The sequence below is a fragment of the Amblyomma americanum genome, chromosome 6, assembly GCF_052857255.1.
Source record: "Amblyomma americanum isolate KBUSLIRL-KWMA chromosome 6, ASM5285725v1, whole genome shotgun sequence".
NCBI classification, from domain to species: Eukaryota; Metazoa; Arthropoda; class Arachnida; order Ixodida; family Ixodidae; genus Amblyomma; species Amblyomma americanum.
In genome coordinates, this window is record NC_135502.1 from 50,940,707 (window position 1) to 50,959,514 (window position 18,808).

The 18,808-nt window shown below is 46.5% G+C and overlaps 1 protein-coding gene and 1 pseudogene across 1 annotated transcript in view; one reads left to right on the forward strand and one right to left on the reverse strand.

Moving 5' to 3' along the window:
• The window catches only part of LOC144136784 (ATP-binding cassette sub-family G member 1-like), a 62,346-nt gene extending 56,939 nt beyond the window's left edge, over positions 1-5,407 (reverse strand). The window contains exon 1 of the mRNA XM_077669407.1: positions 3,599-5,407. Coding sequence (XP_077525533.1) covers positions 3,599-3,713 — 115 coding nt within the window. The 5' untranslated portion in view covers positions 3,714-5,407. The remainder of the gene's footprint in view (positions 1-3,598) is intronic.
• Positions 5,408-10,366: 4,959 nt separating this feature from the next.
• The window catches only part of LOC144095255 (uncharacterized), a 38,003-nt pseudogene continuing 29,561 nt past the window's right edge, over positions 10,367-18,808 (forward strand).

An 18,808-nucleotide genomic window follows, 5' to 3' on the forward strand; every position in this document is an offset into this window, starting at 1 on the left:
TATATATATATATATATATATATATATATATATATATATATATATATATATATATATATATATATATATATATATATATATATATATATATATATACACACGTCGGTCGAACATGCCAACAGTGATTTCTTAGCAGCTGATTGATCAATATGATATGAAGTCACCAGAACTTGAAAAACATAACAGGATTTAATTCGCGACGTTTCGGCTGGAGGACCAGCCTTTTCGAAAACATATCGTCCTCCAGCCGGAACGTCGTGATTTAAGTGCTTTTCAATTTCTAGTGACTTTATATAGCCATCCTCCATTGGCAGCGGCGTCTAGTTCGAAACATGTGGAAAGCGAGTTCAGCGCTCATCACGAATGGTGCAAAGCGAGAAACCTTTCAATAAGTAGGCAACAGAGGAACCCCGCAAGATCCTTTATGGAATTCGCGGTCTGTTTAAGGAAGTCATCCAGAGATAGTCTTACGCTTGATGTTGGTTTAGCGAGTGTGTCGTATGCAAGAAGTGTGCGGTTCGGTCCCCAGTGCCGGCTATCCACCGGTCCACTCAGTACAAACTTTCCCCTGGCCTGGTGCTCGGCTTCTTCGGGGTAAAGTGCTTGGGAATATTTTCTTTTGACCCAACCACGAGTCGACCGAACAGGTTAGCCGTATCTGTCCAAGCTTCCCATTTTGCTATTAAAATCAAGTCATCAGCGTCAAACGTTTTAAGTGTATTTTGTTTGCCATTTTACGGGGAACGGCTACTGCGTAGGATTTTGTACCAGGGCTGGAGACATTGAAAGGCAATCGCACTTTCGGTAAAAGGAATAAAGTCGCTCCCATTCGTTTCAGTTACATGTGGGTTTTCCTACGTGTCAAAACTGTGAATTTTAACAATACTGAACAACAAACATGATAATAGCAATAAAAATACACTAGCAATAAAAATTGTTACTGCGTTTTTTGTTTTTGTTTTTTTGCTGTCGTGCGTTCTCATAACAGTGCGTTTTGTATAAGGAAAACAGTTTCTACTCGCAAACTTTCCTGAATTTTCATCAAGCGCATGTTTTTAGACTAGTTAGTCGAATGTACATTGATTAAAATAGAAAACTGAGGAACGATTAGGTCAAGAAGAAAAGCAAATGAGAGATTCACATAGATCCTACTCGTAATACAGCGTCCAGAAAGCCGGTTTTTTTTTTGCCGTTATTTCTGTAGCGCGCAATAAACTGCTTTTCTCCGTCTACTAGAAACATGCTCTTAGTTTTCGTCCTCGTCTTTTCTCGCTGCTCCTTGTAGCCATGCAACAAGACCAGCAAGCCCAAACCCCAACGCTAGTATGTACGTTTAAAGCCAATTCCCCCCAAAAATGCCCTTGAACGCTCCTTCCGGGCACAATATGCTTGAGCCACAAAAGTCGCGTCAATTGTAGATCAGTAATAGAAATAGACATTTACGAGTTAAATATCTATCTCAGGATTATTCTTAAAAATATTACTAATCTAAACATTACGCGGTTTCGTTCGTCACAGAGTTCCTTACAGTCAAAAGCGCGAAATAATTACAGCCACCAAACGGCTTCATTTTTTTTTTTTGCAATTTCCACTTGGAATAACCAGGCTTCATCGGCGAGATTTTACATGATTAAGCTTGGCCTCGATCGCGGAGGCCACGGTTTAAGACGTCATTAAAGCAGCGTTTTCTTGTGTCTCTGGATAATTTTTATCGTTTCGCTTTAGAACTGTCTCCATTCGACTAGTCACTATCTTTCTTTTCTTGTTCTTTTAGTGGTATTTTGCACCTTCTTGAATCATGTATCTGCTGGTATGTTCTTTAGCGTTTTCGTCATAATGGACCCCACCTGAATTTCAGAGTTTTCGGCTTCCCATAACGGAAAGATACGTGGCCACGCAGTAGACCCTGAATCGGAAATAAAAGTGCATAAAACTTCAAAAAAAAGAAAAAAATAATTGACAGGGGCCTCAGCCACGCCAAAGTGGATTTTTCCGCCTGCCATTTGGCGTCACCGGTGCAGCCGGCGTGTTTCGCATCGAAAAATTCTTTCCCGCCACAAATGAATCGTTCACCTGTCGTCCTGACAACGCGACCTCACTTTTCAGCTGCAGCCTTAATGAAATTACCGTCAGCAAAGTCAGCTGTACTGCGTGTGACAAAAAACTGTTTCGTTGCAAGCAACGCGAGAGAACTCCGTGACCTTGGGTATAGAGGTGCAAGAGTTCCAAGTGAAAAGAAATAAAACCTTCGTATTTTATCAAGCCCATCGATCATACTGTAATTATTTTCGCGATCATAACGGCTGACTTCCCAGAAGTGTTGTGCCGCGAAGATTAATCTGAAACGCTATCAATTGATAGCTATTTTAAGGAAGCGCACGTTTGAAGTTCAGAGCGATTGCACCCAATGCTGAAGGAATGGTTCATCGATGTGTGGCCGATGCCGATGTGTCTTTCTCTGTCCCCTTGTCCTGCCTTAAGTATTTATGGAGAATTTGACTCGGAAATATATCCTAATCATCAGCTCAAACGCTGTAATGTCGTCGAGGCGCCGTGCTTACGGTGGACGGAATGGTTTCCAACCAACGGAGTGTCTAGCGTTCCGTCCAGACGGAACATTTGCTTCTGCTGCAGTTCCGTCCAGTGGTGGTGGTGGTTATGTTGGGTTGGGTTAGGTTGGCTTAGGTTGGGTTGAGTTAGGTTGGGTTACGTTAGGTTGGGTTGGGTTGGGGTGGGTTAGGTTAGGTTCCGTCTGGACGGAGTTCTAGCGCAAATTAGAGTTCCGTCTGGACGGAACTCTAGCGCGAATTGGAGTTCCGTCTGTAGCGCAAATTGGAGTTCTTGTTTGGGTTGGATTACGTTAGGTTAGGTTGGGTTGGGGTAGGTTGGGTTAGGTTAGGTTGGTTTTGGATGGGTTAGGTTGGGTTGGGTTAGGTTAGGTTCCGTCTGGGCAGAACTCTAAGGCAAATCGGACTTCCGTCTGGACGGAACTCTAGCCACAGCCTTCCACCGAAGCACATCTCCGGTCACTGCACATGACTAAACCGTCTGGTAAACCAAAGAGTACTGCGCCGAATCTTGAACCAGGCAAACCGAACCTAGGTTCCGCCTAGTGATATTCATGTCATCGGATCGCTACTCTACATCTCGTTGGTTTGAAAGATGTTCTCCGGCCAAAATATTTGCTCGGTGGCCCTAATGAAGTCAAGCCCTACGACGACTGCCGTCGTTCGCATGTAAAACGGCGCCTTATGATCGGCATTCTGGCTTGAAACAATCCTCTAAAATGTTATCCATGCAGTAAAGCTAGAAGTATAACGCTGACACTATTCTTTAAATCTACAAAGTACCGTTTGTGCAGCGGTGGTAACAGGCTAGTTGCGATGGTAACGAAAGCTTTCGTACCCTTCGTTGCTTTTTAGTCGGCATTTGTAACACGACTATGTTGTCGCGGTGTGGAAAGATAACCTTCTCTGCGACGTAGAAAAGTCGGCAATACCAGTATTCCTGGAGTCGCTGCAGTTTAGCCTCTAGGAAATAGGGCAGTGAGACATTCGTGCACTCACTGAGCGCGCCGAGAAATCTGAACAGTACTTACGCGTCGCGTCACTGACGATCCCGTTAGGCACATCCAGCGCCAAGTTCTCGTAACACCTTGGCACCAAGTCGCTTTCCAACTTGGAGACGTTGAGAAGCACGGGCCCCGAATCCATCTTCCTCTCAGCAGACGGCAACCTGCAGCCGCTCCGCGAAATCGACAAGGCAGAGAAAGGCGGGAGCTGTCCGCCGAGCCACAATCACATTCACGACCACGCGCGGACGCGAAACACCTTTTCAAACCACAGAAATCCCCACAAAACTGCTTCTTGAGGTCACTATTCTTGCGGCTTCTCGACGTGCACAGCAGACCTGGCACGAACGGCGGGCCGCCTCTGGCGGCGTGGAACAACAAGCAAGAATTGCGGTTTCGGGGGCTGCTTGGGCTGCGCGTGGTTTCGCCGGGTCTTCTAGACGCGCTGCGGCGAAGAGTTGCAGGCAGGAAAAGAGAGAGAGTGTGCACAGGTGAGATATAGAGCTCTCCTCCTCTCTTATTTACCGCATGACGAAGTCTCGCACTCCTTGAGGACTCTATGCGCGGGGGACGTCTTCTTCGGGCATCAGTAGTGGCCGCCCGTCCGTCCGGCCGGTCTGCCAGCAGGGACTCGGAGATCGGGGACTTTCCCGGAGCAGAGAGCGAACGTCTAAAGAGGCGGTCTGCGAGGGAAAGTTGTCCACGGGCAGACCTGCGGCCTGCTCCAGGGATTCCCTTCTCTCCTTCTGCCCGTCGTCACGAGGGCGCCGAGCGCGAGAGTTGTGGCGGGCAGCGACAAACGCGGCCGTCGCTGCTGCGGCCTCTGTTAACGGGAAAGGAGTTGAGCCGACCGACAGGTGCTCCTCTCAAAGGGCACAACCCGTCTAGCTTGGGGGCAAAACGTGGCGCTGCCCTGGTTGTTTGTTTTGCTTCTTTCTTCCAAGCCAGAGGGCGCCTCGTAGCGAGAAAGACAGAGGGAGAAAAGAAAGAAAGAAAGCTTACGATGCGCGCCCGTTGTTCTCTTCTGTTGATCCTGGATGGCCGCGGACGCTTAGTGGTGAAAGGAGAGAAAGAGAGAGAGAGACGTAGCGTGGGTGCAACGCGAGAAAAATTCGCGGTCCCACCTCAACAGGTTTCTTTCCTTCCCACTTCTATACCGACCGGCCAGGAACGGCCAAACAGCAGTCGGAGGACTGCCGAGGAGCGAGCAAGAGCGCGTGCACAAGGTCGTCAGAGAGGAACGTGTGAGCGGCTCTAATGGCCGCAAACGCTTTCTTTTTAGCGTACGTGCTGTTGTGGACTTTTAGCCGTCTTCCCGCCGCTGCCGACGAAGGTGAAGCACGACCGCTTTACGAATCGGTCTCTTTGAGCTCGATCAGCGGATGTAGTATCTGCAGTCGACTGGAAGCTCCGTTGAGTTTGGGCTTCGCTTGCGTTGAGAAAATACTCTTCAGACTTGTCGATGTACACGGGCGCACACAAAGGCTGTCTCTTAGCGCCAATGAACTCCACTCTTACGTTAAGCGACTTCTTCTTCGTTCGTACGATCAGGTGATTAAAAACGCTACCCTGTCTATTGACCCCAAAGTTAACAAGACGGTGTCGATATTCTCTGAGCCATGTCCTACAAAGCTGACCTGTCTACTGGTATCCGAGCCGAACAGGTGAAGTCGGTTTAGTCCAGGTCATATCTTCCAGGCAGGTTTACACATGCAACGCACGACGTGCCAAGTAGATCGTAGTTGAGTATAGCCACGACAGACGCACTATATCGCTCGGCGCGAGCTCCGCGCAGCGAGCCGTCGCGAACGACACGTCAGTCACACGACTGCTCCCCTCTGCGTTCCGGACGATAGAGCAATACGAGAACAGCTTCCGACCCCTCCTCCCCCGACCGGCGAAAGAGATCGCGACACAGGAAGAGAGGGGGAAGGGGAGAGAGTGAAAACGCAGTGCAGATCGTATTCGATGCCGACAGGCTGTCCAGCTGTCAGAGGAGAATACCTGCGAGCTACAGTGCTCTGCACAGCACTTTCGACAGGGCCCGATGGCGGCTGCGGTCGCAAGGTTATGTGAATCATGCCGTGAAACGAGAACTTAGGAATTTGAAAAAAGACTCATATGTCACTCTCGAAAGCTCTCGGAAAGCGCATCCACAACGGCGAAGACCCAGCAAACGATTTGAGCGCGCTTTAGTAGTATTAGGTAGATTTAGTGCAACGCACTCTGTTAAGCACGAGCTGTTTCCTTTTGCGTAGCACAAGCATTCACTGCACCAGGAAAAGGAATTAAACGGAGGGTTCCCCTAGCAACAACAACAAAAAAATTCGTGAGGGTCTTGCCTCTCGTCTAAGAAGAAAGGAAGGCAGGGAGTTTTTTTTTTAATTTTGTGTCGCTAAATTGATTTCGTTTAACGTTAAGTATTTCACATATAGATACTGTTTAGACCATATTAAAACTGCATATAGTTTTGAATGAGTCAGCAAATAGGGGTATAGCCCGTTTGGTTCAGTTTAATAGCTATAGCCACCCAAAGCGACTAAAGCTGTAATGGACGCCGTAGTGGAGGGCTCCGGAATAATTTCGACCACCTGGGGCTCTTTAACGTGCACTGACATCGCACAGCACACGAGAGCCACGGGTTTGATTGCGCCCGCGGCGGTCGCGTTGTTCGTGTATTGTGCATCGTCAGCGAATGTTAAAGAACACCAGGCGGTCGAAATTATCCGGAGCCCTCCCTCCGAAGCCTGATCGCTTTCGGTCGTTAAACCTAGAAAATCAAACCAAATGTGCCATAATACTATTTGCTGACCCATCCAAACATATATGCACGTTTCAATAGGGGAGATTAATGTTTAAAGGGCCTTGCAGATACGCTTCAGTTTCCGCACTAACCATGATAAAAACACGCGCCGAAAAATGCCCGTGTGTGCTCAAGAACACCGGGAGCAAGCAACCCATAAAACTGTTCCCACTGGTGTGTAAACAGGTGTGGAGTGCAGCTGCACAGGTCGCGATGCCTGAACCCAGCTTAAACAAGGGTCCGCGAGGAAGCATCAGGTAAACCACTAGGAATCAACGTGCCAGAGAAAACCACATTATTTTCGCGAAAATAAATTCGGTCCTGTAATAAAAGTTCATGACTACACCTTTACTTTGTTTCGCTCACACCTTTTTTTTTCAAAATTTTCAAATAATATATTAATATACGCTAACGAAGACATCGGCACAGCTGCATTCTGCACTCAATTTCTACGAAAGAGCGCGTATTACTTAACCGCGAAAGCATTAGCCTTACTCTGGCCTCACAGATCGCTGCTTTTAAAATGCTTAGCGGCACAGGGTCTACGATTATGCATGCGAATTTCCAATTTATTTATTCATTTTTTGCAAGACGTCTAGCGCTCTTTTCACGGAACTCAGGGATACCGGCTTCATTTCGAATTCGTGCTGGACAGAATTGCGCCCCGCCGCGGTGGCTCAGTGGTTAGGGCGCTCGACTACTGATCCGGAGTTCCCGGGTTCGAACCCGACCGCGGCGGCTGCGTTTTTATGGAGGAAAAACGCTAAGGCGCCCGTGTGCTGTGCGATGTCAGTGCACGTTAAAGATCCCCAGGTGGTCGAAATTATGCCGGAGCCCTCCACTACGGCACCTATTTCTCTTTCTTCTTTCACTCTCTCCTTCATTCCTTCCCTTACGGCGCGGTTCAGGTGTCCAACGATATATGAGACAGATACTGCGCCATTTCCTTTCCCCAAAAAACCAATTATTATTATTATTATTATTATTATTATTATTATTATTATTATTATTATTATTATTATTATTATTATTATTATTATTATTATTGGACAGAATTGCAGGGCCATTTTGCGTCTTGAAAGAATAATTGCTTTTCCAAAACAAGTAATAAATATGGGCTTACCGAGGCTCTGCGCTACGCCTATTAAGTGTTATCTGGGGCTGTCACTTGTTTATTCACTGACGTGGCGGAATATTTTACTTAAGGACACCGTAACCGAGTTTTCGTTGCGGAAACAATGTGAAATGATAAGGGAAACAGTTAATCTTGCGTAAATGTGTTTGATAGAAAAATAAAACTGCGGTTTGGTGAGCGAGGGAGCGTGCTGCATGCGCGAATTGCTAAAGTTCTTGGGCCAATCATGCAGCTTTTGTGACAGAAGGGCTTCGATATACACGCAAAGCTTTTCAGATTTTTCTCGATAGTCCACCATAATGCGCATCTCAAAGGGATAACAAAACCGCCAAGCCCGGCTCAGTCTTTTGTCAAATAGCGAGGACCACTTTCAAGGCTGGGGCCAACTTTGACAGATCTATACGCTAATAATGTAGTTTCCACTTGAAGGGAAGTCGCCGTGCGATCAAAAGCTTGCGCGTAGCGCGATCAGCCTCGGCGCTGCTCGGCATAAAAGATAATACGACCTCGCCGCGTGAGGAAGTAACAGCCCATGGGTTTCAGTTATTGCACCGAGGCAAGCGGGGCAGCAAAAAGAGGGGATGAGGAGGAGGAGGAGGAGAAGAGGAACTTTACAAAGGAACAGGAAAAACGGCACAGTGATATGAGCGTCTCGCAGTCGACGGCAACTCGTATCGCTCAAAACATCTGGGCACTTCCCGTCGCGAACTTGTCTGGACGTGTCGGGCGTCACAGCCGCTGGCTGAGCGCGAGGTGGCACTTGGCACAGTGACAGAGGCTCATTAGTCACGGTGCCTTCACTAGGACTTGAGATAAGACGCTGCGCGAATTGGTGGTGCGCAAAATGTTGTAGAGTAGTACATGGCTTGCTGCAGGGCTATAGTTTGTGCTGCTCCGTTGCTTGCATAATCGTGCGTTAGATGCGTAGTAGCCGATTCCCAGCAGTGTTTCTTCTGCGTGTTTTCGTCAACATCGTGGTCACCAGACTCGTTGAGCCCACAAACAGAAAGAAAAAAAACATATTTAAGTGATCTTCTGTCGCCTCTGCCCTGCGCCTGATAACTGGTGCACCTTATCGCTGCGAATTGTTCGAACAGATTTCATGCATTTTGCATCCAGCAAACGTTTTTGTTTAGTATTCAGACCAGTTAAATACCTACACTTATTAACGCGATAGCGTTGAGGCTACCATTGTGCAGAAATTAGGCTTCGGCGTTGTCGGCGATGTGCTGTGCGATGTCAGTGCACGTTAAAGATCCCCAGGTGGTCGAAATTATTCCAGAGCCCTCCACTACGGCACCTCTTTCTTCTTTTCTTCTTTCACTCCCTCCTTTATCCCTTCCCTTACGCCGCGGTTCAGGTGTACAACGATATAGGAGACAGATACTGCGCCATTTCCTTTCCCTCCAAAAAACAATTATTATTATTATTATTATTATTATTATTATTATTATTATTATTATTATTATTATTATTATTATTGTTGTTGTTGTTGTTGTTGTTGTTGTCGGCGTTGTAAGCAAAAAAGCAGGTGGCCCTCCTGCCATCTATATCGTGTGACCTTGTGACGTCATTACAAACTGCCAGCCATGGAGGAAGGAAAACTCAGGAGGGCGCTCGCTATCCGAGCTGCATGTCAGAAAGCGTGCCGGAAGTCATGCGTTTTCGCCAAGACTGCTGGGAGTCTTTGCTCGACGGCGCAGCCAGTAGTAACGCTGGGCGTAGCGGCGACGTCTGCTGCACTGTCTGCTGCGCATGCGCACTGAGACGGCGGCCAAGGAGGGGGGGGGGGGGGGGGGGGTGGCAACGCAGCACCCCGTCCCGTCAGTAAAGTATGTGACGTCAGGCATGTTAGGAAATACGTTGAATGCTGCAAAAATGTTGTCTACAGAATTCCGACGACCTGTGGCCATGCCTACACCGGCCAAACCGGCGGCTGCTTAAACATATGCCTTATGGAGACTACGAATTCTTTTAGCCAAGACCGCTCTCACCTGGCTGACCACTGCCGGGAATGTGCCTGGCTAGGAAAACGCAAGCGATGCGCGCCAAAATTTGAAAAGCCACTGTTCTTTTTACACACCGCAACCAATTCACGTGCATCAGCCCCCTTAAGCCACCCTAACACGCCATGAAACAGCTTTCCTTTATGACACGATTTTTCCTCGTGTATTTCTTTTTAGTGCCGATGTTCACTGCTTTGCTTTTGATTTATTGTTCATCGGCGTGTAACCCATTCATGATTAGGGCCTCTGGTGCGGCTTCAGTGCATTTTAGTTTCCTGGCTTCTTTGTATCTTCGCCTTTTTTTTTTTGCGTGTGTACATAATGCTGTTTTTTTTTTCGAATATAAATTCAATTGTGAGTGAGCGCTGGTATTGTATTGTCGCCTTCTTCCCTGCGTCTTTTTTGCGCTCGTTAACCGTGAATATGTACCAACTAGCCCAACTTCTCACGCTAACGTATAGCTTAGGCCACTTGGGGTTCTTCAACGCGCACTGACATCGCGCAGTAGACGCGCAGTTTTGCATTTCTCCACCATCGAAATGCTGCTGCCGTGGCTGGGTGCTGCTATGCCTTGCGTGCCTTCCAGTCCAAATGAAAAAAGACGCGAACTCCCCGACCAGGGTTACCAGAAAACCAACGTGAAGGCTATTTAGACTTCTGAAGAAACGTGTCTGCGACGACTGGCGCTCGCGGAATGCGTGGCGGAAGCAGCGACGACACTGGCGTCCCCACGTGGTCGCGCATTCCATCGGGTCGACTAACCGAGCGTTGTCCTCATCAGTCACGCTGAGGTTGACCATTGGCGGAGAGCTGTGCCTTCAACAGATGTTCCGCGTTTCCGACAACAGGCGATGAAGTTCAAGGTCTTTCAACCCCTGCTGTGCAACAGGCGCGCATTCCTGGGCTACATGGGCACATTCCAGACCCAGGTACGCGCCCGCGTGGAAGCTGTGTTGACGACAATGTGACCGTGTCTTGTACCCTTTCCATCGACCGAGCTGCGAGAGAACATCAGCACCGCCCTTCCGTGAGCGGTATCGTCAGTGTCATCGTCTACACGTTTGATTGGACATCGTTCTTCGAACTGTATTCCCCAGCCAGGGATCTGGGGAATACGAAGGGTATACTTAACGAGCTGCTGGTGTGGGTACCAACGCTTCCGACCGCTAAAAAGCTCCCTTTACTGAGAGGCACTCTCAGTTGCTCTCACCTGTACAGTATGTTTTTCCCTTTTTAACCTCGTCTCCGACCCTCCTCGTCCCTTCTCCGGCCCGACCACGCTACCCCATTCCCAACAACTGGTGGCGGTGGAGGGATGCTGCTACCTGAGTTCCAACAGTACAGACTATTTTGTGTACTATTTTTGTGTAATATTGTTACGGGCGCAAAACCTTCACTTAAGGTCGTTTCACGTCACTTCTACTTCGTCTTCGCTAGTCCGTGGCAATGTGTACTTCAAATAATCTGAAACCAAGTATCAACCTATTCTGCATAAACTCACCTGAGACGGTATTGTTGCCGGTCTCTTGGCATACTTGGGAGTATTTTTATTCCTTAAGGAATTTGAGCAATTTTTCAAGAAAAAATTGCTAAATGAACGGGCTGGCTTAAATATCTAGCGCTCGGTTCCGCCGCCTTGGTTCAGTTCGAGGAAGGGACATTGCAAATAGAGCTACCTTTTGGAAAAAAAAACAATGATATGTTTAATCTCTATGCTTAATAATTTATTAACAGGGATGTAAGTGGATACCTTAAGAGAAGAAAGATAATTTAACTTCATCATACAAATGTAAATTTAATTTATATACTCGTATCTCGAAGAGAGTAAAAGTTGACTACCCAAATTTAAGTACAAAATTTTATTCTTCAAAAGCATTAAGAAATTTCTCTGCACTAGGTGGCTGCAATTTCCAATGATTTCCATAACTGAGTGTCACTCTCAGAAAATGAAAAAGTGTACTTATTCTGAAAGTTTTGTTCATGGTAAGTCAGATACTCAGCACATGAGAAGAAATGGGAGGAAAGCCGTGGGTGTTTTCCTTTTAAAAGAACACACAAAAAAATGAGACGCCACACCTTACTTTCCCAGAAAAAATAACTATTCACCGACGAACGCGTTTGGCCCCGACTTGTCAGTTTCTTTATGGGCTCCGTGCGCTGGTATGGTGGCGCCAGCAGCGACCACATCGCCAGCGCCGCCTCGTGGCACTCGCCGCGTTAACCGGACGCTCAGTCACGGCTGGCCTCTCGAGGGGAGAGCGCGCGCCCCCCACGAGACTGGCTGTGGTGGCCCTGCGCCTTCCTCCATGCCCGCTGCGTTCGCGTCAGCCTGGTCGCATAGCAGACGCGCACTGACCGCGATGCCATTCTGAGTGAACGCCTGCTTCTCTGCTGATTTCAACGCACTGAAAACCTTGTCGCCACCGCTGCTACTTCTAGTCTCAATTGCTTTCAGGTTTGGCTGATCACCTATTCCGAGCAACCATGGTTGTGTTGCAGTCCCGACGGCACTGCCATATCCGGCAGCGCAGTTGAGCTTGAAGTCTCTCATGGACTCAGATAATGAAATCAGATATGTAACTTACATTTAATGTGACATCCACTATGTGAATGGTCGGCTAGAATTGCGAAGAGCGCAAACTTAATACACATACATATCAGATGACAGTGCTCTACATCCTGCACGATCGACACTTCTTTACGCTGTGTATTCCTCTCACAGAACCATAGCTCTAAGCATACAAAAACACAAAGGGTTTCTTGGTAAGTACCCCCCCAAGTTAGAGGACTTCTATTTCAGGAATTTCATGAAGGCACCAATTGCATGAATTATTTTGATCGTATTTTTCTGTCCGTAAATACTTAACTCTAGAAAGGCCGCCGCGGTGGCTCAGTGGTTATGGTGCTCAGCTGCTGACCCAAACGACGGGTCCGATCCTGGTTGCGGCGGTCGCATTTCGATAAAGGCAAAATTCTAGAGGCCCGCGTACTGCGCGATGTCAGTGCACGCTAAAGAACCCCAAGTGCTTGAAATTATCTGGAACCTAATACTATGGCGCCCCTTATAGTCTGAGTTGCATTGAGACGATAAAACCCCATCAAAATCAAAATATTAATTCCAGAAATTAAGTTTAGCGATGTTGTGAAATCCAAGAAATATATATATAGAGAGAGAAATTTGAATCACTCCCTTTTTATTATTATTCGTCCTCAGAATTTTATTCGATCTCATAAATGCAACAAATACAAATACAAAATTTTAAACCACTGTAGGAAATAAAATGATGCAAATAAATATACAAACGTTTAGGTGAAACAACGTGAAAGACGACATAAGTACTCCCAGAAGTACGACGTCGCTCGCACAGTATAGACACGCACGACCCCCCCCCCCCCCCAAAAAAAAAAAACTAGAAACAAAATTGACACGCTGAACCACAGAGGAGCATAACAAACGAAGGCTTAAACTTCAGATGCTAGCTCCAAGAACTTCACCGTAGGCCATTTCCTGTGACTGAGCGCATTCCTTCCCCCTACATAAAGCAACTCCTACCAATGATAGCACGTTAATAACACCCCAGTCAGTGTAAACCCTTTCTCAGTTAATTTAATTCCACAGTGCACTCATTTCCAGCAGACCCTCTGAGCATGAGCGAGCATGCACGATGTCAAAGACAAGCGCTAAAATATACCCTGTACCTTGACTGCAGTGTTTTTATAGATGTTATGACATTGGATAGACACAGCACTAGGTAGAGCACCCATAATTATTCAAGTTTGTTTTCGCCTTCGGACGAAACACTTCACCGCTCGCCTCGCTCACTGCAAACTGAACCAGAGAGCTACGTTGGCTGCGTCCGCCTTTCGCCACCGCTGTTAACCAGGTGGCGCCACTCGCGCGCGCCAAACTGCAGCGCACGGAGCCCATACATTTTTCCAGCTTACTCTTGCTCAGCCAACTATTCTCCATTCTTAGTTCGATTTGTACAGCGACCAGTGTCATTCGGTAGCAGTCGTAAAATTCTCCACCGGACCGATATCAGCTCTCCTTCACTAGGAAATTTTGCCTTCGAGAAACCAAACTGGAGTCATGGTCGCATGGCCAAATTTTCTTTTTATAAAAGACTCTCCATCGCTTATTTAGACTCCAGGTATTTGATTTGCGATAACAATCATGCAAAGGAACGATACCTGATTGGGGGGCGGGGGGAGGGGGGGGGGGGCTAAAAGCTATCGCTGTAAAAACCTGAAGATTCACAACCTCAAACCTTTAAACCTGCACGCCGGCCACCTTCACACAGGAGCGGCATTTCTAAGGAGCACGCAAGGCAAAACTGTGTTTGTATAAATCGCACTGCATGTTCACAAACGGTTTAAGTCAATCCGGACCTTTCCGACGCGTAGCGCTTCCTACTATGTCTTCATGGCTGCAATGATGGCATAAAATGCGCTTCTGATACTATCGTTGTGCGCTACAACATATGCGCAGAAATCGTACATATATATATAAAAGATGTGCAGATAGCAGACGTACAGAGATGGCATATGCGCATAGAGTGTGCCCTCTCTTTAGTGTGTGATGGTAACAAAGAACCCTTAAAAGCAACCAATATAAAAAAAAAAGAGGGGCACGCAGTTCAACAGGCTTCAAGAGGACTGACCATTGCGGCCATGATGAAAGGACAGAAACTGAAGGAAGGGGGTGGGGAAGGAGAAGCAGGGTCATTGCTCTTGTCTAAGTGGACTTGAAATTAGCTATGCTGCCATGGAAATCGCCAGCAAGCATCTGGACAGAGTTGCGGCCGACGTCGTTCGAGGCGAGCTCCCTCATTTGCTATCCGAATACCCTTTGCTGAGCCCGCGGGCTCAGTGGGTTTCCCCAGTCATGCGTCTTAGGCCACACGAGCGACACCGCTCACCAGCATGATCGTCGGGCTGGATCTCCGTCCCCTTCGACCTTCTCGTTGCTATTTTGACGTTCGCGCAAAGTACACACAGACATGAGAAAGGAACGGTGCAAATAAAACTCGTCTCCTGTCGGGCCGCAGCGGCGTACACTGCTGCCTCGTGAACAACCCTGCAAGGGGTGCCCAGCACGTATTCCTGTCGCGTAGGGCCGTTAATGGCTCCTGTTTTTCAAGGAAGAAGAGGAAGAAGATACCATTTTTATGCGCCAGTAATTTTCGGACTTTCCTCAAGATGGAACAAAAACTATATAAATTACTTTTTATGCCAGGCCATAGGCCTAAGACGTCGGAGTCCCCAGACCTATTCGTAAATGTATTAGCCCCAAAAAGCAAAGGTTCAATTGCTTCCAGTCGGGATCTATAAAATAACCAAGAGAAGGTGACTGCTATGGCATTTCTGCAACTTTATCCAAGCAATTTTTTTTTCTCCCTTCCTAACTTTCGTGAAACCCTTCGTCGATGCAAAGCTGGTGTTGTTTACCGCATTCCGGTGGCCTGAGGAAAAGAATAGCCTGTGTAGGTCGGACAGCCCGGTGTGTTAATAAACGATTGCAGTGAAATACAAACTCCCTGGGAAGAGGAGACCCGGGAAGGCGTTGCCACTTCAATGCAGCAGCTACAAAAAGTGCAAAAAAGAAAACTGTGCCGTTGTTCGAGTGTGCCACCATTTGGGACGGGGGAAGGCCCAGATATGAGCTGGAAATCTTAGAAGCCTTTCGTATTAGCAATCAGAAAGATAACAGTGTAAGTGGCACGTCGCACAGTTCGACGAACAAAGAGCTTGCATACCTAGAGGGTAGATAAGGGTGATCCAAGGTCATCAATGCGCTTGTCATGCGAGTGGTTGAAGGTCAGATGTTTTGTGTGGCAATTGCATGTTTCAATAATGCACCGTTGAAAGTCCAGCGCTCGTCCGTGTCTAAGGTCTCTTTTGTTGTGAAAACACATCTTTTGTATCCACTGGTACCCTTCTTTTGTTACAATTTCAAGCTGACAGACGGTTCATGCCAATAGTATTTTGGTCAATTAACGTTAGAACGTTGATATGCACACTGCTTAAAACTTAGTAGCTGACATTGAGTAAGCAACTGTTCAGCTACGAGTATTAGCTGCGATACTTCAATTTCATTGAAAAGATCGTCGCATTTTGGGCGAGTTGGTTGTTCATAATGGATGGAAATTTTTCGCACATAACAGACATGTGATATGTCTACGTCTTCTTGTCCATGTAAGTTATGTGCGCAAAATTTCCATCCATCATTGACATGAGGCTGCGTATCTTGCAACAGCGGTGAAGTGACCATCTATCTTGGTGGCATATATGTTTGTTTTTTTTGTTCTAGCCTGTGCGACCTATCAGTTTTATACCCAGTTTTTTTTTTTTTCATGGTTCTTTCATGATTTATGTTTGTTGATTCATAGACGCTAGTTGGGAGACAGCGTTCGTGTGTAGTCTGGTATTTTCGTTCTCGTCAATTTCCGCTGGTCTAACTATCGAGTGAGACACGCTGAGTTTTTGCGTATCACTTAAAAACAGAACATCCCCATTTAAAAAAAAAGTTTCAGCGGTGGATTTCTGCACAATGTGAATAAATCATGCCAAATCACGAAATTCCATTCCGTGTCTCGTTTTGAATTTCTCGTTTTGGCCGTGATTGCTTGTTTCCCGTCCCCACGGCGCATCTAAGTTTTCTACCACACACTTTATTCAAACGGCGGGAAAAGTTAAACTCAAAATTTAAATGTATAGTTTATCTGATCGGACATAGAATGCATTCTAGTTTGTTTTCACGTCTTGTAGCTATTTAACTGCTACTATTAACGCGTGTTAATTACGTTAATTACATCAAGAGAGTAATCGAATTATAACAAACTGAAAATACTCCTGCTTTTCTTATGCGACCATCACAAAAATGAATCAAATGCCATTTTCTCGACGTTTCGCTTAACACTTTGTGAGGCACGAAATTTCATTGTCTCATATGCAGCCAATAAGGAAATTGTAGTCACAATAACTCTAGAAATTCAGTGACATCGTTTGCAAGCCGTTTCAAAAACTGGTTTTGTAGAAAAAAGTGGTAAACATTTGTTCCACTTACTTCGTAGCGAGACCTCAAATGTGGTGCGTAATTCGTACAGCAATTATTTCGACGTATAAAAAAATTTTGAATTAGAATTGAAAATTGCTTCAAGAACTATTACGAGGAAGTTGACTGATGGGAAAGGTTCGAAGGCTGAAGATTTTTTCTTCTTTTTTTACACGCCAAAATGGTCTGCGTGAAACTCTACACATTAGCTCATACCCAACAACTCTGGACAAAAGCATTTTTGAAAGGGAAAAAGTTTATAAGCGCAGCTTTTTCATATATTGTAAGATCTCGTAATAACGATCAAATATTCGGAGATCTCCCGTCTGCAAGCTTGCATTTTTTTGATATTAATGGTTTTCCTATCGTCAAAAGCGTTCCCAAACATTGGTTTTCTACGGCAATCTTAACTGCTCGATGCGGTTAATGAAAACACTATAAAAGACAGATTTTGCTACATATCGGAAGAATGACCATTGCCTTCAATATTTTTATAGCAATACCTTATAGTTTTCTAATATTCAAAATTTTTGTCCAAAAATGTTGGACATGAGTAAAAACATCAAGACTGCCAAGAGCACCTATTAGCGAAAGATAAAACACACGCTTAATGGTGTGCTTGATGGTTCTGTAGTTTCAGCATGCAAAAATATGGCGCATATATACATGCACTTTTGTCCGTTTGCCGGCACATGAAACAGGTGGCACACATGTGTGCGGCTGTCCTACAAATAGTTAGCATATACGCGGTACAGTAAACGAAATGCGCGAAAAAAACAGTGACGATAGTAGACACATACACAACGAACAGGTGAGCAAATCACAAATGCGCGCCCCTTGCATCAAAAATAGACCCAATTAAAGCAACACACCTGCCACGAATCACACAAGAAACGAGCGCCAGCAAAATTGCGACAGCAAAAATGTGAACGAGATAAAGTTTCGGGTCTGGTGGCAGTTATATCTCGACGCTGTCCGTGCTGCACACCGATGTAGCCAAGTTTTAACTTTTGCGCATGCGTAAGCAGTGACGTGCGCGCGAGTGTCGTTGACCTTGACCGGAAAGGGGAATGCTGCTTGAAGGCGTTAGAGAAATATGCTGGGATATACGGCAAGTGAAAAGGAGGCGGTGTGCGGTCAGTCTGAAAACGCCAAATACGTGGAGGGAGACCACAGATTTGTTTAACCGATAACAAAAACGAGAAAGTGGCAGCGAACCGTGGCTTGCAACCAAACTTACATCCTCTGCATGGCCGTTTGTAACGCTTCGCGAAGGTCACTGTCGTGATAGACGTCTTTCTGCTTCTGTAAGCGCATGCGTTGCATGTCGACATCACCAGCGCCACTAAGCGGCCCTTTTGCAGTCAGTTTAATTCTGATGCAGTATTTTATTCCGCAACCCTTCGTCTCAAGGCCGAGCCTGCTCTTGGTGATCCGTTTCTTAGAGCCAGGTCGCGTGGCAGCGGACACCTAATATCCCAAATTAGACCGAAACATTCTTTTACGTCTATATTTTACCATCACGGTGTGCGCTGTAAGCTACCACCGCGTGGTAGCTTATGGCGTGCACTTGAACGTGATCTCGGTTCTGAAAAAAAAAAATGTGTATATGCGTGTGCATGTACACGCACCCGGGTGCGTGCGTGCGTGCGTGCGTAAACTCTTTCATCTTCATGACTCACGAGAGCTGTGGCGGGGGCCGTTCAGCTCAAGGACTCCCACTCAGTGATGCCGCGCTGAAAGTGACCTAGCATCAAGTGCGCGTATGATGTTCAACTACACAGACTATTAATTAAGACTCACGGCAAGTTCGCCTTTATAAAGCACAGATAACCTGGGAGACCTTGGCAGTCCAAGACGTCAACGCTTGCCAAGCAGCAGTCAGGACGACATCACGTATTTGAGTACCTGCGCAGCCTCGTCGATCGGTGCGCCCGAGAGCAACAGAGTGGCGTGAGAGGCGCATCGGTGTTTGATTTGCTTGAGTGACTCTTACTGTTCCGTATTTTTTCCTAGTGCATAAATCGCCTCTCGGATAGACGCATCAAGTCGTTAATCGCCGTATCCCGACACCAAGCTCAAGGAAGTTCGTCTTTCTCAGTGTATTCGTTGCGCGCAGCACGCGAGATGGGAACGCGTGGCTATGTCAACACCGTAACGGAGAGAAAAAAAAAAGGCATTCGTAAGTTTCTGCCTTGAAGCATGCTCGATATGTGATACAGGAGAGTTCCTTTTGTTG